We start from the raw sequence: 25,971 nt of genomic DNA, 5'->3' as shown, positions 1-25,971 counted from the left end.
AAACAAACATAAAACTTGGAGATATTAGTGAACAGTGATGTTGTAATGATTATTTGGAGGAACTTCTTTTCTAAAAGTCAGAGGAGACTACCTTCTTCTTGCCAGGCCCTAAATTAATTAACTGTGTTTTCATTTTGTTTTTTTGTTTTGTTTTATTTTTTAATTAGTAAGTGAATTTAAAGTTTAGTATTCCAAAGAATAATTATAAATCAGAAGTGATTTCCAACAGAGTGATTTTTCATTTCTACCCAAATTTACATCAGATATTACCTGCCAGTAAAGTTCCTCCAGTGTAGAGAAACCAAAATCAAGACTCATATATTCACTATGTCTGTACAAGTGAAAAACTCTCCCTCATCTTAGTAAGAAGAAGGAAAAAGAGACTGATCACTGCCAAGACATTGCTTCTTCCCCAGAGAAGATATCTTGCTCCCATTTTTAAAATATGTGATATATTCAACAGTGATAAACACTCAATTACATTTGGGTTACTAAGAAGTGGGAGAGCTCTATTCTTTAATACAAATGTTGTGAATTAAGGTGCATATACAATTTCTCATGACCATAGAGTTATATCTCAAGATTCATAGAGTATCTCATGCTGTCACTCCCTCCTCTTCTTCAACATGTATCTCTTGGAAAAGCTACAGCCCAAGCCAAGCTCTGTGGTGCCATGTTTTCCTAATGGGTCAAGTTCATGTTCTTTCCAGATGAAGGAAGGGTTAATGGGTTGCAAAAGGCCAAAGAGTACCTGATGGCCTTCAAGGGTCCCTGAAACACTGGTGTTCATAACTATCTTGACGATAGAAAAAAAATCTTCTAACTGCAGAAATCATGCTGTTCTTTTCACCACTTAGACTGAATCTAGAGTATTAGGTCAAACTATAGTCATACTCTTTAAAGGAGGTGTTGATGAAGAGGAGATCTGTGTTTCACATAAGGCCTTCAATTCACAGAAAAGTGATCTCTCCCGAAAAAAAAAAAAGAAAAAATCCTCTTCCATTTTGTGTGTTCTTCATATGAGGGTCATATACATTATGGTTTTGTTTAGTTTTCTAGTTCTTTTCTGAAAAGGCATATAGGAAAGTAACTAAAGTAACTTCTTAATTGTCCAAGCCCATTCAGGATGCCCTGATTTCCCTTAAGGTTAATAGTTGACAATAGTTTTGAGAAATCAACATCAAGAGTCTTTTGGATTAAGTCTAGTTCTCATGGATTCTACTTTAGTTGAAGTAAGATTAGAATGAAGGTAAAGAAGAAAGTACCTGAGTGCATTGACAAGTCCAACAATCAATGAACTCTCAGGTCAAGCTTTCTGGGAAGTGAATTATTTCTCTGGGGCACGCTTAGAGCCTTGGCATGGGGGGAAATCTGGGGACAGTAGCTCTCACTTTACCATTTTCTCTACCCACCTTCCATACTACACCCACGTCCTCATCATCCTCCCTTCCGTTCTGTGCCATGTCTGTCTTCCTGATGTTGCCGAGTTCTCCACTGGGGTCTACTTGTCTATAGCACTGTTTAGGGCTCTTAGTTCTAGGCGCACAATCCTATTTGCACTTCACACCTACTGAGTCAGTCTCCTGAGATGGAGCCAACAGGTTTGTATGGGAAGACATAACTCCATAAATGTTTCTGAAGCATAGCTGGATTTAAGAACCACTGGCCTCAAACATATTGGAATTTGAATTTTGCCTGAATAATATAAGCGAGTTATTTAACTCTCTAATTCTTTAAAAAATAATTATACCTTACTCCTGGCAACCTTTTCTGAAAGTTTATTATGTGTCAGACAATATGCTAAGAACCATATGTAGATTACCTTATTTCATTCATACAATAATACTATGAGGTAGATATTATTATTAATCAATTTCAAAGAAAAACATTCCGAGGCTTATTGAAGTTAGCACAGTTAATAAGTTGCCCAAGATTCTATATCTGGTGATTAACAGCGCTACAATATAAACCCAGGTTGTCTGAATAAAGCAGTTACTGTGGTACCCGATACATGGCAAACCGTCCATGCAGCAATCAGCATCAGTAGCATCATATAATCATCATCCTTATCATCATATGCCTCAGGAGTTCATATCGAATGCTGATCCTCTCCTGGAGCTAGTAAACAGTGCTTGCCCCACACACTTCTCCAGATTTTTGGAGGGCAAGATGCTACCAAGTGTCTGACGGAAGATGTGCTCTTATCTTACAGATCTGTACATCTTACATACGACTGTGGGAACCCGCAATCTCATTTCATAGCCCTGAAATTTAATATGGAAGTGAAGAAAAACTAGGCTCTCTTCCCCAGAAAAATTTCATGAAAGCGGCAGGTAAGTTTTGCTAGTGCCAGAATGGGCTTTCAGTACCCAGAACGGCTCCTTGTATAACCATGGCAAGCAGAGGAAGGTTTGGCGTGACCTCTGAGCTTCCTTTCGCATGGGCAGTGTGGATGGTTTGAGAGGTGGTACTAACCTTCCCCAGTCTAGGTCCTTGTGGAGGGTGCTTCATGGGCTAGTTCTTTCTGTGGACTTCAACCTTGCAATTTTGCTTTCTAGTTTTTCCTCTGCATGATGATTTTTTTTAAACACTAATTATTAACCGTTCAAATCAGAAGGCAGACTTTTTTTTGAAAACCCAGCATTGAAATACATTTCACCAATTAGCCTAACAAAGCCAGCAATATTTAGCTTATCACACATTACGATAAGAATACAGCACAGAAGAAACAAACTTTAGTGGTGCTATTTATTCTCAACATACAGAAAAGCAATCTTCATGAAACATAAATATGGCATAGTTACCTGTCATGTTGCAGTAAACTTTCAGAGGCCCCAGAGGTCCACTGCCATCAGGATCTATCCAGTAGTAATTTGATGTCTGGCCTAGGTGTTTGTAGGCTTCACAGGAAGGCTCATAGATGGCTGGAACGAAACATCCCACATGAGCACAGCACCCAAAAAGTGTCTCTCCAGATAAATGCCCCAGTAACAGATCAAATGCTATCAAACCACTGTTTAGGAGAGTATCCTCTTGTTAGAAAGAGCACTCTTTTCTCTACATTTAAACTCATAATCTGATTTTTAGTCTATAAGCATTGGTTCTGACCTAACAAACAAAGATAGTAAGTTCCTGCTATGGCTTTAGTTGGGGAAAGGTCTAAAACAATCAATAAATTGTTAAACAAATGTAATGTTTGTTTCACAGGTGCTCATGATCATTGAAAACTATTTAATTTATACTTATTTATAGATATCAGCTCCTTAATGTAAGGGACTTTACTGAAAGGCCATGAATATTGGCTGTACTGTTGGGCTATCAGCTAAGAGATCAGAGAAAATCTCTCTCTCTCTCTCTCTCCCTCTCTCTCTCTCTCATGCACACACACACAGGGACACTTTTTTTTTGCATATTTAGTATAAATTTCCCACAAATACCACGTGATTTCTAATCTTCCTTTATTTCAGGAAAATGGAAAGATATGTCTGTTTCATTTTATTTGTTACAGGTGTGCTTTAATTACATCAAATCTAGTTTTTGTAGAAAACTGACATTTATGTAATTAGATTGTAGGTTCTTTTTCATCATTTTCCTTTTTGTTCCCATGCTCGTAACACATTTTCTTTTCTCACAGAGACTGCACCTGTTTTCAGAAGTGCAAAATGGACATTTACATACCTCCTTTATAGCTGGAACTTCTAAAACACTATAGTGAAAACTTTTTTTAATAGCTCTACATTGACATATATGATGAATTTGACAGACCTCTTTACAAAACTAAGAACTATTTCTAGTAAAAATCTATCTATCTGATAAGCGGAGTCTTTTGGTAAAGTGCCTTTGAATTCAATACTCCTAGCCTCTGTCCTTTGCTAAGCTATGAAGTAGGAGGTCTGATTCTGGACCTCCCTTTTCTACTTTCCTCTCCCATGTTCTCTGTGCTTCCCTTTCGCTTTCCATGGTTTCCTCTTCCCAAGGATGCTAGACCTTAAATTCTATTTCATTTCAACAAACACAACACACTAGACTAAAACAGTTCAAAAACTCTTTGATTTACTCAAGGCTTGCTTCCCACTTCCTTCCTTCCTTCCTTCCTTCTGCAAATAGTTATTGAGCCCATATGATGTGTTGAGCAGTAGATTAGGCAACACAAGCACAGCTGTGAACAACACAGACTGCGGACCTTTGGAGTAGGGACTGTTCACTCAGTACTCGTGCAAGAAGTGCTGTCAGAAGAGGATGTGGCTAGAAAGTTAAGCACAGCCCATACACCTTTTGTCTGAGTGTAATTATTAATATGCCACTTTCAATCTCCCAGTTGTCTTATTTGGATAATAAACTATGGTCGCTCTAATTCTGAATGCCATACCAAATAAAATAATGCAATAAAAGACTGAACAAATATTTTTAAACTTTCAGCAGAAAGATGCCATAATTTGACGTAGGTTTTAGAAAGAAAGTTCTTTGTAGCAAAACAATAGGTCTTAGGGAAGTGAGTAATGAGAGCATGTAGGCTGTAATTGCTATAGCAATAGGCCTATAGGCCTATTGAAAGATGGCCAGAGGTATAGAAGATTATGAGAAAGGATAAAGCAAACAAGGCAGGATAAAGTAGATGGGATTTAAGATCAACAGGACATGGAGACTAGGTGGGTGGACGTAGTTGAGAAGCAAGAAAGAATGACTTAAACTCACAGTCTCTGAAAAAAACCAACTGCCTTATTAATTTTTGACAATCCTTCTTCAGATTATTACAATTTTTGTGTACAGTTCAAAATCACCCAGAACGTCAGGTTCAAATTCGTAGGTTTTCCAATTGTCCCTTCAGCCAATCTACCATTAAAAACTTTCACCTTTGTTTTCTAATATTTAATAATCATTCTTTTTCCCCACTGCCAGCACCCCAGTCATTTTCCTTATCATCTGGTATCTGATTTACAACAATCGACCTATTAATTGATTGTTCTACCCAAATATCTCTTCACTTCCCACCCAATTATGCTTTTTTATGCAATATCCTAAAACATTACTTTCATTATGTTTAAAAAATGTGTAATGGCTCTTCAGCATCTCTGATTGTATATCCCAGATCACCATCTAAGCATGTAAGACCTTCCATAATCCTTACAGATCTCTTTTGGTTTTAGCAACTCGCCAGTATCAACCTTGCTCTCTGCTCAGGTGAATCTGACGCAGGAACTTGTTTGACTCATGCTCACCCTTTCTGGAGTTGCCTCTACTTGTGGTTTTCTACAGGCCTCTTTCTCAATCTGTAAAACTTCTCAGTCAGAGCTAACTATGAAGGCAGAAGTGGTAAGAAACAGGGTTCCTGCCAAACAGATCTGAGTTTAAATTCTGACTCCACAAAGTACTATTTATATAACATTGACAAAGATACCTACCTAATCTCATTCAGCCTTGTCTGGGGAATAGGTATCACAGGTATTAATAGTTAATAGGTGGACTGTTCATCGTTAATATAATAATTATTATTTAGGCACCACTGACATTCCTCCTTTCTTAAGGAGACCTTCCCTAATAAACACGTCCAGCTTTCTGTATAGTCCAGGGCATACACTGCTCGTCTCACATACTGTAATACTAGTCAATTTAGGACTTGATTGGCCGCTGTTAATTAAACCATATAGGAAAATTTTATTTCCTAACAAGATTGTGAATTGTCGTGAGGGCAGGGTGTACAAAACATATTTTTCTTTTCTACTCTATATTGATCTAACATGGTAGATGTTTAAGAAAAGCTGTCAGAATGAAACTTAAAACGTGCCTACCCTTCATCCTGTTCTGATTTTGATAAATGATTAGTTGGCTCACCAGAAGAAGTATATGCAAATGAAAGCACAATTGGATGATAGTAAGTATAGGTAACTACTGCATTTCTAAGTAAGCATACAAGCATTTTAAAGAGGTCTGTGGACTTTAACCCAAGTAATTGATTAAGAGTAGAGATGAAAGCATGTGGATGAGGGAAATCTGGGTAAGCAAGAAATTCTTTCTTTTTCTTTAAAGTGTGACAATTATTCTGCTTGTCTTTAACCTATAACAGGGTTATTAGCTGCTTTTGCCTCATCAACACAAATGGAAAACCAAAACTTTAGTCCAAACTTTATCATGTGTGAAAAATCACCTGGAGAGCTTGTTAGGACAGGGATTCCTGGGTCTCACCCCGGAAATTCTGACTCAGTAGAGAATTTGCAGTTCTAACAAGCTCCCAAGTGATGCTGCTGGTCCTGACTACATGTTGAGAAGCATGGCTCTAATCTTGAAAAAAAAAGTTAACTCAAGAAGGGTGGACTAATTCTTTATTTATATTTTAGTATAAATAGGAAAAATAGGTCACTGAAAGGCAATACAGTACAATTGTAAACATTGCGTTGGCCAAAAAATTTGTTCTAACTAAAAATAAAAGACATATTTTTCATTTCATGAAGAACTTTACGGAAAAACACACTGACTAACCAAATGAACTTTTTGGCCAATCCAATAACATAAGGCTAGAATGCCACCTCACTTCACTCAGAATAATAAAAATGGAATGGGATACAAAACTCTAAATAAAAATACATGTCAAAAGAAATATACTTGGATGAATGCACAGAAAAATATTTGGAAAGGAATACACTCAAACAGTAACAGTGGTTATCTTTGAGTAGTAACATTATGGATAATTTAAAACTTCATACTTCTCTGTGTTTTCCACATTACTTTATAACATGCATAAGTTATGTTATCATTAAAAATACACTTGCAAAATACATGTCTGGAGTAAAGGCACTGAGGTAAAATGGCAAGAACAGCTGTACATAGTAAAACTGCATTAGTTTTATAACTGAATTAGGAATTAAGAGATTTTTGTTCAAATCTCCTTTCTGTCATTTACTACCTGGAAGCTCCCCTTAACTTTCAGTTTTCTCAACTGTAAAATGAAGGCAATAATACCTCCTCCACCAAGTTATTGTGAAGATTAAATGAAATCACACACTTTGTAAACTAAAAAGCACTGAGTGTATGGAAATTTTAATGCACGGAAGGAGCTAACCGAAGTATTTAGCCTGCATGCCTCAGCCAGTTAACTCTGTACCCAGTGGAGTCCTAGCTGGGCTGCACAATTTGTGCATATCAAGCCCCAGGGAGTTGACAGGGCAGAAGGGGCTAAGCCAGCAGCCACTGAAGAAAGAGAAGGATCTGTGCCATTGTCAATAATCGAGCTTTTCTAGTAGACTGCTGGAGAACAGAAAGGCAATTGGGCTGATGGCAAAATAAATAGACTCATCAAGTCCATTGATTTACTGGAAAAGTAATTTTTCTCTGTTGCAACTCCTAGTCCCAAATAAAAGGTCTCATATTATTCTACATATTCTTAAATAAATCTCAGATATTCAGAAATATTATGAATGAACCCATCAGACTGAATTTCATAGCATGTAAAAATCCAGAAAGTGACAAATCCTAAGTATCTTATTGTCATTAAATATTGAATGTTGTCTGTGTGACATCATATTGGGTACAATGGAAAATGACGAAGTACTAGTGTATTAGTTTCATTGGGCTGCTGTAACAAATAACCAAATACTTAGCGGGTTGAAACAAATTTATTATCTCACAGTTCTAGAGGTCAGATGTTCAAAGTGGGTTTCACTGAGCTAAATTCAAAGTCTGGGTAGGGCTGTGCTCCTTCCGAAAACTCTAGGGGGGGAATCCGTTGTCTTGCCTTTTCCAGCTTCCAGAATCCACCTGTATTCCTTGGCTCATTTTCCTATTTCTTCATCTTCGAAGCCAGATGCGGCTGGTGGAGTCTCTCCCACACTCCGCTCTGATTCTCTGCTTGCCTTGTCGCCTCTCTGTATTTGAAGGAGCTCTGACTGCATCAGGCCCACCCAGATCACCTGGGACAGTCTCTGCACGAGAAGGTCAGGCCCACCCAGATCATCTGGGACAGTCTCTGCACGAGAAGGTCAGTCCCCCCCGATCATCTGGGACAGTCTCTTCACGAGAAGGTCAGGCCCCCCCCCGATCATCTGGGACAGTCTCTGCACGAGAAGGTCAGGCCCCCTCCGATCATCTGGGACAGTCTCTGCACGAGAAGGTCAGGGCCCCCCCCCGATCATCTGGGACAGTCTCTGCACGAGAAGGTCAGGCCCCCCCCGATCATCTGGGACAGTCTCTTCACGAGAAGGTCCTTTGCTTAATCACAGTCTCTTTGCCATAGAAAGCAATATAGTCACATGTTCCACGGCTTAGGATATAGACATGTTTGGTGGGGAGAGGATTATTCTGCTCATCACAACTACATATAAATAATATGATTGCTCTATTTAAAGAACAAGTATTATTAAGCACCTAATGTCCTCCCAGTGTTGTTGATTAATGAAAGATGCCAACTCATTGGCAGAGAGAAAAGCAAAGGGTTTAAAAGCAAAGATGTGAAACAGGCCTAATGCACTGGGAAATAAAGCATCACTTAAGGAATATTTAGGGTAAGGACGGAGTATAAAGGAGGAGCTACCCCCAAGGAAAAGGATAACTCTCAATACTTTGAATTGTTGCAGAAAAACGGAATGGAAATCAGCTAGGGGAAGTGGTAATACATTTAGTGAGCAGATTTGGGTGACTTTTAAAATATTTCAGGGTGGTGGTATTTGTAGAAACCAGATTATAAGAAAAGGAACTAGTTGGTGGAATGGGGTGGATGTTGACCACACTACTGTAGGAGTTTGAACCATGAAAGGAAAAAATAGAATAAAAATTGATAGAGATTGCTAAGTACAAGTGAGGGAATTTTTGTTAGGATATGTGAGACAGAGTTATCTTTATTGTTTTTAATGGGGTAATTTCTGATTATAAAAGGAATTTATAGGGGAATTCCCTAGTGGTCCAGTGGTTAAGACTCTGCACATCCAATGCAGGGGGTGCATGTTCAATCCCTGGTTGGGGAACTAAGATCCCACATATCTCATGGTCCAAAAAAAAAAAAGCATCTATACTCCTTGGATTAATTCTGAAAAAGTACCAAAAAAAAAAAAAAAAAAGAAGAAAAAAAAGAACCTCCTGTTTCCCTAGCTCCAGAAGTAAATTTGGGGAGTTTGCATTTCATTCCTTCAGAATGCCAGGCCCCTCTCCTCTTTTCTAGACCTCCTTCAAGGGTATGAGAAGTTAATGTAAATAGTCAGAATCCAGGATACCTAACAGCCAGGTTTTATTAGCCGTTATCAGGGACTTGTTACTCCCCCCACTGCCTGCCACCAGGAAATTAGCTCTAAATCTGACGGTCAATTTTTAGAGTCTTGACAATGTAAAAACAACTTTGCCTGTTAATGCATCTTTACCAGCACTGGTTAGACTGATTTAAAACAAAAGAAAAAGAAAAAAATAGTTTCTTACTTGGCCAAAAAAAAGCTTTTATTATTGTTTGATTTGTATTTTTTGATTGGAAAATTTATTTTCACATATACAATACATTGGAGAGTTTTTAAAACTGTTTTGTGAGGTATACAGTTATGCCTTTTGCCCACTTATTTATTGTCAGCATTTTTCCATTGACTTAAATTGGCTATGATAAAATCAAAACTAAAATCTATGTTCCATCATATTTGTCTTCCTTGTTTTTTGCCTTACCTTGAATATGTAGCTTTTGATGTACAATATTTTATGTTATCAACTCTATTAAGATTTCCCCTTTAAAAATTGTTTTCACAGCTCCTAAGTGTATAATATTATCTTCCATTTATGACAATAAAGGCCTGAACTAGCATGCTAAGGTGTTTGTATTTACTCTGTAACCACAGGCTAAAACAAGGTAGGAACATCGTCAATTTTGTGTTTAAGAAGTATCTCCTGGCAACTGTGTGGACAATCGGTTAGGAAAGTTAGTAACAACTAGGAGACTATTGCAAGGGGACATGGAAGCTAATCATACACACATATATGATTAGAACATTAAAGTCCCTGGGAAAAGAGAGGGAAGCACACATCTGTGATCTGTGCCATGGCTTCAATTTTCACATAAATATTGATGATTCAAGAAGGACACTGCTATGGGTTGAAATGTATCCCCCTAATAGGTGTTGAAGTTCTAACCTTTATTTGGAAATAAGGTATTTGAAGGTGATTAAGTTAAGCTCGTTAGGGTGGCCCCTAATCCATCTGGACTGGTATCCTTATAAAAAGGGGAAATTTGGACACAGGGACAGAAACCTACAAGAGGAAGACAATATAAACAACAGGGATACTGCCAACCACAACTAAAGGATGCCTGAGGCTACCAGAAGCTAGGAGAGAAGTATGGAACAGATTCTCCCTCACAGCCCATAGAAGGACCAACCAGGCAGACACTTTGACTTCAGATTTCTAGCCTCAAAATCGTGAAGCAATAAATTTCCCTTAAGTCATCCTGTTTGTTACTTTGTTACAGTATCTCTAGGAAACTAACACAGACAGACAGTTGCCAGCTGACTGGGCCAACCTCTCCTCACCTCCACCTCTGAGCTCTTCCAACTTTCCTAGAGGTGACCGGGAGGAGGACCCTCCACCATGTTCCTGAACATCAGTGTTAAGAAAGAATATCCTCCTGGTAAAATAGTTGCTTTTGGCCCACTCTGTGCAAGGTCTTACGCTGGGTGCTCTGAACAGTACAAAGCAACAGCTCTCTAGATCTTCATGATGCTGCCGAGCTGGGGAAGGCTCTCCTAGCCCCTTTCTATGTTTCATGCTTTGAGAGAGGCCATTACGCATGTGGTATACATCCCTCCTGTTACTACCTTCTAGAGCATACGGATTGCTTGAAGTGGCCAAGGATGAACCAAGTTAAAAATGAACACATACATAAAGGTTACCTTTGGAACATCATAAGTAGTCTTTTCCTGATTGCACAGAAAGGGAAAAGTTCACTTACAATGATTTGATATAAAACTGGAAAGAAGCATAAAATAACTTTATGGTTCATTTACTAAAAAATGCTGTAACATGACACACTGAGTATTGATAATTTATGAATGGCTTCGCTTTCCTGCTCTCTTATATTGGAGGTGACCCAGTACTTACTACAAACTTGCTGTAGGAACCAGGTGACAAAAGTGCTAAAAAGGGAGGTTGGCTTACTGGACACTCTAACCTTGAATTAAGAAAGAAGTCCTTTAAAGGAAAACATGGATATAGCAGAAAAAAACCCCAATATAGTAGTTCTCAGCCCTTGAAAGGGGCCTGGGGCCTATCTGGGTTGGTGGCGCTCAGAACAGAATGGTCACTGGGGTCCTCCTTATTCCGATCCCTTTTAATCACTAAGCCACCTCTGATCTTAATCTGTCTTTCAAAAATATGTTTCTCCTTTGGGAAGAGATATTTCTCATTGGAAACGATGAAATTGACTTTCTGATCTCAATTAGGCTCTAGTGCATTTGTTTGGAGAAACTAGTTTTCCCAGGATCTAATTATTCCTGTTAAGGTAACTACTGAGGTTTGTACACAGCCAAGCTGGAAATCCAAAGAGGCGCAGTGGCCTTGAGACCTTCCCCTGTGAAATCTCCCTAATTCTAGGACCATTCAATTATTTTAAATTAGCACAATATAAGCTTTATAATACCTAAGTCCTCATTAACACCTGAATATTAACCTGATACGTTCTCTGTCTCTTTGGATTTTTTTTTAAGCTTGAACGAAAGCCCTGAGTAAACTACATTATTTCCCTGAGGAACTATTGTCTCATAATTGACACACAACAAATAGTGGTGGTTAGAGAGAGTGGAGGTTTAAAAACAGATATTTGCATGCTGATATTATGTCATGATCTTTCCACGAATGTAACTTCTGTGTGAGATGTTGTTCATTACCATCCTCTACTGGGTTCTTTCACCTGTCCAAGCCTCAAGGGAAAGGCATAATTTAGAAGGGAAAAAAAAAAAAGATCAAGTTTTGATTTCCTGTTAATAAAACAATAGCTTGGAGTTTTCTTACCTGACAAGTCCTTCAAAAAATTTTTGGAAATCAGAATGAAATCTACTCTCTCTATAACCCACATCCATCCATTTCTGTCTTCTGTTTGATCCTTCCCGAATCCCTCCACTCTCTGCACTGGCTCCAAGGCGCTACCTTAAAGAAGACAGCAATCCGTACCTTTGCAACACTAGTTACAAAACTTCCTACAACTCTTTGTCTCTGTATCATGACTGCCTTATTCCTTGGTGATGTCAATATCTTTCCTTGTTATTCTTTGACTATCACTTCACAGAACATCAAATTGTCCGTTTTTTCCACGACTCAGTCTGGACAAGCTCTCCTTGTATTTTCTTCATTATCACTTTTAGGTTATAGAAGACAATGAGGAGGGAAGAAAAACCCCTCTAACACCAAGCGGGCATACTATACACTCATGCTTCCTCATTTTAATAGGTCTCTACAATGGGGCGCAGCAACCCTATTAATGACTTACTTAGATCCTATAGAGGTCACCTCTGTTGTCTCTTGCTCCATCTACTTATCCCCTATTCCCATTTTAACCTTCTCACTCTCATTTTCACTGTGTCCCAATAATGAGACTAAGGACATTGACTCAAGGTGTGTTAGGGCCTATATCCCCCTCCTTCAATGTAACTCTGAATTAAACAGGTCCTTTTCCCTTTCCGACGGCTAATTCATCAATTTATTTTAAATAGCTACTAATATAGTACTAGATCTAGTGCTATGCCTTGTACTATAAGTTTAAAAAAATGAATGAACCTTAGATCCTGGCTCTGAGAAATTTGTTATCTAATATATGGGGCAGACATGTTGAGAGATAAAATAGTGTATAATTTTCTGTTATAAAAAATATATGAACAAAATACTCAGACACTTTAGATAAGGGACTGGATAACTTGGTTTAGGGCAGTCGGAAAGGTTTCATTGGTGAAGTCTCTTTAAGCTGGGTCTTAAAGGATGAGCAGGAGTTTGGCAGGAAGAGGAGAGGACAGCCCTCCTTTCCTGCTCCTTCCCAATGCCACGCTATTCCATGGAGTCCTTAGGTAATTTAAGATGACTGTTTTCTTGATTTTCCTTTTCTCTTTTTTTCCATTGGTTCCACCTTCTATGTCTGATAATCTGCACTATCTAATCTGTCTTCTCTATCTTGGGTAATGGGAAAGAAAAAAAAAAGAAAATATGCATGTTGTCCTCTAGTCCTGTGTATAGGAGAACTCCTGCTTCTTCACCACGTACACCTTCACACCCTCAAATCAGAAGGTAATCACTTCTACCGCACTTTCAAAAATGCCATTGATGTCCACACTGACTTTACTAAGTAAGTCCTCGTGCTCTGTGATTTAGGTAGACTCAGTCACTGTTGGCCATGCCCTCATGGAAGCTCATTCTTCTCTAAGTTTCTGTGCTCTTACACTTGTCTGCCTGCTCGTGCCCCTCTGGCCACTCCTTTCCTGTGTCCTGCACTGTCATTTTTCTTCTCCTGGTCTAGAGAGGGAGCTGTTCTCTGAGGGCTTGTCCTCAGTGCTCTGTCTCTGCCATCTGCACAGAAAGATTAGTTAGCTTGTCCAAGAGTGTTCACCTAGAAAAAGGCAGAGCCAGAATTCCAACACAGGGATTCTGGCTACAGAGTCCCTGCTCTTAAATTATGCTGAACAGCTTATACTAATCTCATCTTGGAAAAGGGGGTATTTTGTTTTTATTGCTGAAGGATAGCTTGGAGAAAAGTGAGGAGGTGTGTTTCACTGAGGAAGAGTCTCTTGAAAGGAAGAGTAGACTTTCCTTATGTCTATCAGTGTGTGCATGTGTGCTGAGAAAAGAAAAATGGAGTGAGGAAATTCTGCAATTGTTTTTAGATAAACAAAACTTTAACAAAAGATCAAATCTGGCTCTGATTACAAAGTGCTAATCCCTTTGCAAACTTCAGTCATTTTGAGTAAAGCTGTCCTGGTAATTCAAATAATAAAAAGATAACTATATTTTAGACTACTTTACAGCTTAAAAAATGTTTTACTATAGTCTATCCAATTTAATGAATGATTCAATATGACTGATTTTTAAATGCCTAATAAAGTCATTTGAACTTGATGGAAAAGTAAACCATTAAATAATATGAGTATTAAAACTTGAAAATGAAATAGATAAGCTGTTCCCATAGCAGAAAGGGTTGTGTCTACAGTATTATATAACCCAAATCAAAAACAAATGAAATGCACTCCTACAAATTAAAGGCAGTAAGGAAGAAGAATACAGAGGGAAGATGTCTAGATTAAAAGTCAGAATTCTTTTTTTTTTTTTTTAACATCTTTACTGGAGTATAATTGCTTTACATAGAATTCTTATTTTGAGTTTTGGTTCTGTAATTTACTGTCCATATGGCTTGGACTGTTTATGACTGAACTTTTAGGGGTATGAATTTTCTCATTTAAGGAAGGAAGATTTTGATGGGATGATAGTCAAGTTTCATTTTTGCCAAGCACTCTATGATCTTAATAGTTTATGGTTCATATTTCAAAAGGCCAGGATAACCTGGATATCTTTTCTAAGCATCTATTATTATACCTAGTTCATTATTTAAGCACTGGTGTAGTGATTAAAACATTGGTGGTGTTAGAGTTCTTCTCTCAAAGTTAAAATAAGATTTAAATACAGATAATCCCTTAGACAACAGAGAACATCCATCAATGGATAAAAGTCATGACTGTTTTGGTAAAACTGAAACAGCAAGGGGACATTAGCATTAACTTTAGATTTAGAATAAAGGACTTCTCTGACAGTGTCTTTCTCCAATTGCTTTTGAGATGTGAGGATGATATACATGCAGGCTTGTTTTATAACAGGACAGGTCTCAAAAGCATCAGACTATTATTATGATTAAGTGTGACTTACAAAACTTCCTGTTGCTTGAGGTCCTGTCAAAGCCATCACTGAAATGAATGATGGAGTCACTAACTTCAAAATAAGCCACTTCAGTAGAGATCTAGTGGTCAGTAATGTCAGCTTTCCTGCACACAGCTGAGAAGCAGGGAAGCAACGCTTTTAAATATTCCAGAATCTTGAACTATCTGTCACTAGTCTAGGCACGTTGAAACTGCTGCATGAAAGTATTCACACTGCAACAGAAGCTTCTGTGGCCTTTATTGTGGGTTTAACTGATCCTATGCATAGCAGAGGAAAAAAGCTGGAAAAATATGCATTATCTCGCCAAGTATTTAGTTGACCATGATAATGATATACCTGGGCCATTAGAAGAAAGCTATAAGTTGTTTGTTTTCTCATTTAAGAAGGCAGAAAAACCTGTTATACATTTTTGGATAAGATTTATCTTAATGCACATAAGAGCCATGTCATCCTTTTTTCTATATTCCCACCTGGCAGCACAGTGTCTGGCACACCTGAGTCAGTCCATAAAAGGTCACTGAATAGTTAGGTTCTCTGGAAAATATTTTTATAGAGAGTATCTCATTGTCTAGTATTTCCAGATACATTAGTGAATTCTTACAGCATTGTGGTGTGTATTAAGTATACACTTTTTTTACTTTCTACTGAAAAATTTTGTCACTTCTGCCCTTACTTGTGAGTTCATCTGCTATTTAATATCTGCTGTGGTTACTGGGGTAGAGGATCCTTTCAGAAGGTGCTTACCCAGTTCTCTCCTTGACTGGTGCTGTCCTTCCTTTGGGGCCAGGGACAAAAAAAGAGACCCACTGCTGCTGAGTACATGTTCCATTCCCCACACAAACCCCTCCTTTCTCTTCAGTTCAGTTTGTGACTTTCTCTCACCCGTGCCCAGCTCTCTCAAAAAGAAAAACCTGTATAAAGAATAACCATCAAAAGCCAAGTCACATTCTTCCAACAGAAGTTCAGTCTGTGATCAATATGATTGGTTCTTCAAGGCATTTATTTCCTTAAGAGTGGAAGAATAAGAAGTTATATTTTTCAAGGATTGGTAATACCTCATTACTTCTACATAGTAAAACATCTTTGGGGCTACTCCCCAAACAGTGAAGGTTTAAACTTCGAAAAAGTCCTGTCAATTACCAGTCTATTTTATGTATCATGGTTTTGCTGATGATTTTATTTGAGGGGGGGAAATGTTTTGGGAGAAACACTTAGAAGTCCTGGATTAGTTAATCCTCAGGTCCTTCATTATTATTATATGATTTTAGAAAGGAAGAAAAAGAAGGTAAAAGAGGGGAAAGAAGGAAAGTGGGGGAAAACTTCAGTATTAATCTCCATAACAATGGAATGAGGTTGGTGTCATTATCCTCAGAGGCAGATCCAGCTTTTCTGGGACCTGAAGATAATACAATTTGGAGGCTATTGCTAAGAAAAAAAGAATATTCATATACAAATGAAAATGTAGGGATGAAAATGGGCAGTGGAACTGTGCTTGGAAGTCATTCCTAGGCCAGGACACCAGCAATAACTTCACAATATACAGACATGATCTCAGACCATATAAATATAGTCATTAAATCCAACTTTACTGTATCCCTAACTTCCCCTCAGCCACGCAGCAAAGATGCTCAAGGCTACTCCAAAGTTCCCCAACATGTGATGGGGGAAAGTGGGAGTGAAAAGAGACAGCGGTCTTGGCTCACCGCAGTTAAGACGTCTTTGTACAATTTACGTAAATATATGATCATGTGAACGTAGTGAAGGCCTTGAGCCGTACTGAAGAGATTCAGAGTGAATTCCCTCTGACTATCCCCAGGTTACAAATGAAGAAACTAAGGCTCCGAAGGATTGAGTGAATTACCAAAGTCACATGGCTTGTCGATAAGTGGACACCTGGACTCCACAGGTGCTCTGCCTTTCCAGCTTATGTTATGTCTGCTGTCCAGCACAAACACCTACTGCCCCATCTGCTTTGGGGGTGCCATTTACTTTGAATAGTTCAAACATCTCACTGAACAAATTCTTCACTAAGAAAAAGAAGAAAAAAGGAAAAAGATATGTATCTTCTTTACATGACGAGGTGTGTGGTAGGTGGGGAAGAACTCTTGAGTGATAAATGAGAATTTAGATAATTGTGTCATTGGCCATTGTGTCAAGAAAATCTAATTAGACGCCACTTCTGTGGTAGGGCCATTTTAAATTAAGATAGCCGTGGTAAAAATACTTGATAGTCCTCTTTTCACTCTTAGGGTTTCAAAGTACACGTGGACCTGAGCTACCTGAAACTCTGAAAAAGGGTCATGAGGAGATGCTGTGTTGTTGGCTCTCGATCCCAGGCATGTTCATTTTCTGGCCCAAAACTATTTTCTTGTTTGATTTTTCTATTACCCAGTCAGTTGCCAGAAGACTTCATCTGAATCACTAGGGATCAAGTGAAATACCACATATACAGCATCTAGCGTTGTTCCATTTCTTTTCCTTTGGTGAACACAGAAAGGCCAAACTCATTTTAATCATTAAACACAATATGAGAAGGATAGAAAATATTCTTTTAAAGCGTTCTATGCATTCCAAGATCAAATAGAAATACATTGAGTATAACCGACGTTCTGAATAATTCACTCTCTGCTCACCTTACCTTATTTTGCACAATTGAAAATTGGCCATATTGATTTCTTGCCCAATATACAGTGAAACCTCATTTATCTGACATCATTCGGGAATGAGCCCTTCATAGAACCAAAGAGTTTTAGTGCTTGAGAAGACCTGAGTCGTCTAATGTAGCTCCTTCATTGTGAATAATTATAATAATTATAACAACAACCATGGCTACTTGAGCCCTTACGATAAATCATATTCTCTGCTGAGTGCTTCTGCAAGCAATATGCCATCTGTTTTTCACAGTAAGCCTACGAGGTATGTATTATTCTTTCCATTTTACAAATAAGCACACTGAGGCCTAGAGAGAGTAAAATAACTGAAGGCTACATAGCTTAAAAGTAATGAAGCTGAGATTGTATTTGAGCCCATGGCCCCTGTTTTTTAGCCACGATGTTACACCAGCTCCAAGAATCCAGTAAGGAAACGTCTTACTCAAAGTCGCTCACTTATTTCGCGTCAATTACTAGACCAGGACTTGGGTCTCCCATCTATTATCACGTTCCCTCTGTATCGTACACACTCTAACATAACTGCATCTTTAACATAAATGAACTGATAAACTATTTTCCTTCCTTTAAGCACTAAGACTCATTTCATTTTAAATATTTTCAGTGAAAATCATTCTAAAAGTTACTGCACAGTTTTCTGCCTCCTTAATCACACTACATTAAACATAAGTGCCATTTCTTGCTGACTCAAGTTTTATAATTACCTACATCAATCATTGGATTATGTTGTAACGGCAAGAGAGTCACACCAAATGATATCAGAAAACTTTGTTTCATTGACTTGTTGGTTTCCCTTTTTATAAACTATGACTCTTTACTGTATTATTACTTGGGATGTCACACTGCTACTGTGCAATTTCAAACTGAAGTTCTTGTTCAGACACACAAATAAAATTATTCTTTGTATGTTATAGGTTGGGAAACAATACAGGCAGGCTTGTTTACACTGGGTATTTGAAAAATGAAACAAAACAAATATGACCAGTAGGAGTCATCTTCCTGTAGGAGGTATTAAGCTGCTTTCTGAAGGATTAAGTGGAGGAAGCCAGGAGAGGCCAGGCAGAGGGCTGTAAAAGGAAAGAAACAGGATGTGCAAAGGCTCAGAGGCCAGAGTATGATGCTCTGGGAAGGGGGTGGACTCCTGAGTGATTGAAGTCAAGAGTTCAAGACAAGCAAGTAGGAGGAGTTGGAAGTAGAATCAACCAGGGACCAGGTCTTCAAAGAACTGGTGCTTGAAATCAAGGACTTTGACTGAGTCTGAGGGATATCTGAAGGAGTTTAAAGAAGCAGAATGAGATGATCAAGTTGTATTAAGAATTCCCTTTGGCTATGATAGGGAGACTGGACATGAAGACCAATTGTAAGGCCATGGCATGGTTTTGAAACAAGATCCTCTCAGTAGAAGTCAGTATCCTCATTTCTGTGATGAGAAGGGAGAAACAATGCTGAAGACCTCTTCCACTCTAAAACCCTCTAATTCTGTGATTCTGTTAGCTTATGATTATTTCCTAATACATGGTCAATGCTACACAAAGAAATAACATTTTTGACTTGGTTTAGGTATCTTCCTCTCTGCTTGATTGCAGCTGGAAGCTGGTATCGTCACTACGTTGGAGTCATAAAGCAACAGTAGTTGGCTTTTAAGGCTGTTCTGACATTGATTTACTTTCCTGGTCTGTACAAACATAAAGATTTATCATGACTAGGGTAAGCACAGCCCAGGTCAGTGTTCCAAAATCTCAATTTGTTTGGTCATCCAGTAATATTCTGAGATTATCCTAGTGGTTTCTCAACAGGGTGCTAGTTAATGGGCAGTGTCATTGTTAATCCTGGCCTCTGACCCCAGAATAGTTTGACTGTTGGCTGGCTTCCCTATTTATGTGCTCTGTAAGCTTGAGCACTTCACTTAACCTACAGCAGCAGCTCAGTTCCCTTATCGGCAGAAGGAGGGTTGTAATATTATCTTTCCTAGAGTTTTGTGAGTTGTGAACATTTAATGTCTTGTACTTACTGAGTTTTGCATTAGTACTAACTATTATTGTTTTAGCTATTATGGTCCTGAGGACCATTACTCTAGAAGTGAAAAGGGCCTGTAAAGTGCTAAAGATAGATGGGAATTTAGCTTACATTTTTTTGATGTATATATATATATATATTTTTTTTTTTTTTTTCCCTTGGACGTAATTAAAGAACATACTGGCTTCTCAATTCAGACCTAATTTATAATCATTCTTAAATCAGAAGAAACATTCTAGGTAAAACCTAAAACCAATATTAAGTCCAAAGCTGACATCATTCCGCCTCTTGTGTAAGCAGTTCCATTGAGAGACAGCTCACAGTCTTGGAAGAAAACAGACTAGTTTTAAAGAGTTCTAATTGTTCCAAAGTTCTTCTTATACTGAGCTGAAATTGGACCCTATATTACCACAGATCCTAATTCTTCCCTTTGGTTACCCAGAAAAAGCCAAATACTCCTCTCCCATGATATAGACTATTTTTAATTTAATTGCATGATTCTTTGAAATTAGCTTAAGATTTAGTCCTCCTGAAAACATAAGGCATTCCTAAATGCTATGAATATCAGTTACTTATAAGCAGGACTAACCCTAAGTAAACTTGCAAACTAGTTCTCAGTTACCTCCTATTGTCCCATAGTGTCACTCCAGGGCACTCCTCCACAGTTGGTATCATTTTCCTCTAAAGCAATTCTTTCCTTCTTCTCAGATTAATACCCCAACCCCCAATAAATCTCTAATTAGCTTTTCACTCAGTTTTTTAGTATTTGCCACAGAGATAAAGAGTTCTGATAAGCTAATCCCTATTATGATGTGAAGAGCCCCAGACAAATTTCCCTCATCTTCTTTACAAGACTGTGCTTTGGGAGGCAAAATACTCTTGCTTGCCACTAGTAAGTTTCAGGCTTTGGGGCATACAGATGAAAGAGAGCATTTAAAGGCCAGTGGCTTCCCAGCTACCCCCAAAGCATACTACTAAGGCCTACAACAAGGGGCTAATTATTAGAGGCTCAACACTTTTAAGACCCAGACTCAGGCGGATAACTGTGAGAAAGGGGAGGGAGCTTGGGGAGATGACCACCCAGGTGAAAGAAAATAGCTCCATGAGCAATCTTCTTTGGTCACAGTCTATTATCAATTCACCAACCGAAAAGGAAGACAGCTATTTAGAGGACAATTAAGGAAAGAAAAAAACACATTCCTTCCATTAACTATAAAGCCTTTAGTTGATGAAACTAAGGTAGTGAAAAAGAGTTAAAATATACAGGAAAAAACTGGCCTGCAGGTGGTATCAGCTCCTTTAGTTGAGTATTACAGAATTTGTTTTTACTCTCTTTTCCCCTGAAAACATAAAAATACAGAATTCTCTACGAAAATCTCAAAGATAGGGCGGCAATTTCTTTTTTATTGACTTACTAACAGGGTTACTGTCACCATAGGAGACAACTGGAAAGAGTCTGAAAAGATGTGCCCTTCACATAATTGTCAGCAGCAGGAAATTTTCCTTGATTGACAACCACATTTTATTCCTCATTCTTAAACTATCGCTGACTTCTAGGTTACCTAGATTTTGATTTTCTTATGCTGATCATTTTTCAGTCTTTTTTGTCTTAAATTTGACTTTCATCATTTTGAGGAGCTGTCTGTGGAAAGGTCTTATAGGGATCATGTAAATATTTGTCCAGAAAATCAGAATCAAGGAAAAATCACTAACTCGCTTTTCTGGGAGATTTATGGAGGTCTGTAAATGAACTTCTGGAAGTTCATACCAGAAGAAATGATGAAAGAAATAGAAAAAAATACATCCAAGAAATCTGCTGTTAGCATCTAGCATGTGCTATATACAGTGTTAGGTGCTATGATGAAAATAGGATAAATGTTAAACACTGTCCTTCCTGGCAGCCCATTTTACATAGTAGCCATTTGCTGAGTCAAAGCATAAACTCCTAAGTCAGCCCAAAACTATATGACATGGATCTCTGGATGCCTGGAAAACCAACATGTTGGAAGAGGCACATATGTTTCTGTAAAAATGTTTAAAGTTTTTAATTTTTATTTTAAGTGACTAAAAATCCCACATGACCTAGATCACTACCCTATAATTAAGTAGTGCCTGGATTGTATTTGTACTGGGGATTTCTTCAGTGCAAAACTACGACAACTGTTGCAGTTTCATTTAAAAAATGGCAAAGGTAGCCTTATACCTAAGTTAGGTCACATGATGGCATTTTCTGGAGAACCTGCTTGATAGTAGTAGTCATTATCACATTTACATGAGAATAAACACTTTGCTTTGGTGAAACATTATGTGTCAATAAATTAACACTGATCAGTTGAAATTAGGTTTGTCATTTGGTTTATATTTAATTTTTAAATTTGCTTTCTTTTATGATTTTATGAAAGCTGTAAGCATAAAGACTTATTCATATATATATAAAGATATAAATATACATATGTGTATATTTATATATATTAATACATATATTTATATATTGAAAATTTAGTTATTTGAAAAATACTAGTAGAGTGTGTGATTGTCTGAGGCCACCTATTAGAAAGGCTATAACTGTGTTTTCCATACAGCATTCAATGCTGGACTAGGTCTATATGCTTCTTCCAAGTTTGGGTGTCTATGATGTAAAGTGCTAAAGTGTGTGCTGTGAGAGGTCAGACAAGGGAGCTCTCAGTGTGGGCTGGGTTTCTACTGAAACAAGGCATGCAGGAAACTGGTTGGATCTTAACTAAAGGGCTGGATTTAGAAAGATGAAGAGAAGAGGGGAAAGTGTGCAATCTTGGATGTGGACAGAGACCTGGCATGTAAATGGAATGACGTGGTGGGAGGCGAGGCCTCATCTCTAGGAACAGGTTTCAGGCAGTTGGAGGTTGTACTCAAGGCCTGGGGAGGGAGCAGCAGGCTGGATGCGCCATTGCAGGTCTCGAAAAGGAATGTGACTGGATCAGGCAGAAGTTTAGGACTGTGGTCTAGTGGCAGAGAAAATGCATTAGAGACAATGTGAAGTCAGAGAACACAGTCCTGTTGGAAGATCCTGAGCACCGGGACCAGGGAGTGGCATCCTGTTGACTGTTTTCCCAACACAGGTTAGGATTCTATTTACTTGTTTATTTTGTTTCTCTCCAACTAGAAAGGAGTTCCACGAGGGTAGGGACATTATGTGTATTGTCTTACTGCTGCATTCCCAGGACGCTGTGCATGGTAGATTCTCAATAATACTTGTCGAATGAGTAAATAAATGAAAACATAAATGAACTTATGCAGATGAAGAATAAATTGGAAAGAAATTTCAAAGAAGGAATTTATTTCTAAAGTACTGGAAAAAGAAACATGACATTTTAGTCTCATCTTGTAAACTTAGTAAAATGTAGTAATTTAAAAAGCTACCTTATAAGAAACAAGAAACATCTCAAATAACAACCTAACCCTACACCTAAAGCAATTAGAGAAAGAAGAACAAAAAAACCCCAAAGTTAGCACAAGGAAAGAAATCATAAAGATCAGATCAGAAATAAATGAAAAAGAAATGAAGGAAACGACAGCAAAGATCAATAAAACTAAAAGCTGGTTCTTTGAGAAGATAAACAAAATTGATAAACCATTAGCCAGACTCATCAAGAAAAAAAGGGAGAAGATTCAAATGAACAGAATTAGAAATGAAAAAGGAGAAGTAACACGTGACACTGCGGAAACACAAAGGATCATGAGAGATTACTACAAGCAACTCTATGCCAATAAAATGGACAACCTGGAAGAAATGGACAAATTCTTAGAAATGCACAACCTTCTGAGACTGAACCAGGAACAAATAGAAAATATGAACTGCACACAAGCACTGAAATTGAAACTGTGATTAAAACCCTTCCAACAAACAAAAGCCCAGGACCAGATGGCTTCACAGGCGAATTCTATCAAACATTTAGAGAAGAGCTAACACCTATCCTTCTCAAACTCTTCCAAAATATAGCAGAGGGAGGAACACTCCCAAACTCATTCTACGAGGCCACCATCACCCTGATACCAAAACCAGACAAAGATGTCACAAAGAAAGAAAACTACAGGCCAATATCACTGATGAACATAGATGCAAAAATCCTCAACAAAATACTAGCAAACAGAATCCAACAGCACATTAAAAGGATCGTACACCATGATCAAGTGGGGCTTATCCCAGGAATGCAAGGATTCTTCAATATATGCAAATCAATCAATGTGATACACCATATTAACAAATCAAAGGAGAAAAACCATAAGATCATCTCAACAGATGCAGAGAAAGCTTTCGACAAAATTCAACACCCATTTATGATAAAAACCCTCCAGAAAGTAGGCATGGAGGGAACTTACCTCAACATAATAAAGGCCATATATGACAAACCCAAAGCCAATATCGTTCTCAATGCTGAAAAACTGAAACCATTCGCACTAAGATTAGGAAGAAGACAAGGTTGCCCACTCTCACCACTATTATTCAACATAGTTTTGAAGTCTTAGCCACAGCAATGAGAGAAGAAAAAGAAATAAAAGGAATACAAATCGGAAAAGAAGTAAAGCTGTCCCTGTTTGCAGATGACATGATACTATACATAGAGAATCCTAAAGATGCTACCAGAAAACGACTAGAGCTAATCAATGAATTTGGTAAAGTAGCAGGATACAAAATTAATGCACAGAAATCTCTTGCATTCCTATACACTAATGATGAAAAATCTGAAAGTGAAATTAAAAAAACACTCCCATTTACCACTGCAACAAAAGGAATAAAATACCTAGGAATAAACCTACTTAAGGAGACAAAAGACCTGTATGCAGAAAACTATAAGACACTGATGAAAGAAATTAAAGATGATATAAACAGATGGAGAGATATACCATGTTCTTGGATTGGAAGAATCAACATTGTGAAAATGACTATACTACCCAAAGCAATCTACAGATTCAGTGCAATCCCTATCAAACTACCACTGGCATTTTTCACAGAACTAGAACAGAAAACTGCACAATTTGTATGGAAACACAAAAGACCCCAAATAGCCAAAGCAATCTTGAGAAAGAAAAATGGAGCTGGAGGAATCAGGCTCCCTGACTTCAGACTATACTACAAAGCTACAGTAATCAAGACAGTATGGTACTGGCAGAAAAACAGAAATATAGATCAATGGAACAGGATACAAAGCCCAGAGATAAACCCACACACATATGGTGACCTTATCTTTGATAAAGGAGGCAAGAGTATACAGTGGAGAAAAGATAGCCTCTTCAATAAGTGGTGCTGGGAAAACTGGACAGCTACATGTAAAAGAATGAAATTAGAACACTCCCTAACACCATACACAAAAATAAACTCAAAATGGATTAAAGACCTAAATATAAGGCCAGACACTATAAAACTCTTAGAGGAAAACATAGGCAGAACACTCTATGACATAAATCACAGCAAGATCCTTTTTGACCCACCTCCTAGAGAAATGGAAATAAAAACAAAAATAAACAAATGGGACCTAATGAACCTTAAAAGCTTTTGCACAGCAAAGGAAACCATAAACAAGATGAAAAGACAACCCTCAGAATGGGAGAAAATATTCGCAAATGAAGTAACTGACAAAGGATTAATCTCCAAAATTTACAAGCAGCTCATGCAGCTCAATATCAAAAAAACAAACAACCCAATCCAAAAATGGGCACAAGACCTAAATAGACATTTCTCCAAAGAAGATATACAGATTGCCAACAAACACATGAAAGAATGCTCAACATCATTAATCATTAGAGAAATGCAAATCAAAACTACAATGAGGTATCACCTCACACCGGTCAGAATGGCCATCATCAAAAAATCTACAAACAATAAATGCTGGAGAGGGTGTGGAGAAAAGGGAACCCTCTTGCACTGTTGGTGGGAATGTAAATTGATACAGCCACTATGGAGAACAGTAGGGAGGTTCCTTAAAAAACTAAAAATAGAACTACCATACGACCCAGCAATCCCACTACTGGGCATATTCCCTGAGAAAACCATAATTCAAAAAGAGTCATGTACCACAATGTTCACTGCAGCTCTATTTACAATAGCCAGGACATGGAAGCAACCTAAGTGTCCATCAACAGATGAATGGATAAAGAAGATGTGGCACATATATACAATGGAATATTACTCAGCCATAAAAAGAAACGAAATTGAGTTATTTGTAGTGAGGTGGATGTACCTAGAGTCTGTCATACAGAGTGAAGTAAGTCAGAAAGAGAAAAACAAATACAGTATGCTAACACATATATACGGAATCTAAAAAACAAAGAAAAAAATGGTCATGAAGAACCTATGGGCAAGACGGGAATAAAGACACAGACCTACTAGAGAATGGACTTGAGGATATGGGGAGGGGGAAGGGTAAGCTGAGACAAAGTG

At 38.0% G+C, this 25,971-nt stretch overlaps 1 protein-coding gene across 3 annotated transcripts in view; it reads right to left on the bottom strand.

Annotated features, from left to right (window-relative positions):
* The window catches only part of CNTNAP2 (contactin associated protein 2), a 2,074,761-nt gene that overhangs the window by 738,807 nt on the left and 1,309,983 nt on the right, over positions 1–25,971 (bottom strand). For all 3 annotated transcript variants that reach the window (XM_082400459.1, XM_082400458.1, XM_082400460.1), the window contains one exon: positions 2,805–2,924. In XM_082400459.1, coding sequence (XP_082256585.1) covers positions 2,805–2,924 — 120 coding nt within the window. The remainder of the gene's footprint in view (positions 1–2,804; positions 2,925–25,971) is intronic.

Source organism: Balaenoptera borealis (assembly GCF_965194805.1).
Source record: "Balaenoptera borealis genome assembly, chromosome: 7".
In the NCBI taxonomy this organism is placed as follows: Eukaryota; Metazoa; Chordata; class Mammalia; order Artiodactyla; family Balaenopteridae; genus Balaenoptera; species Balaenoptera borealis.
The sequence above is the reverse complement of the archived record's forward strand: the minus strand, read 5'-3'. Positions and strand labels throughout refer to the sequence as shown.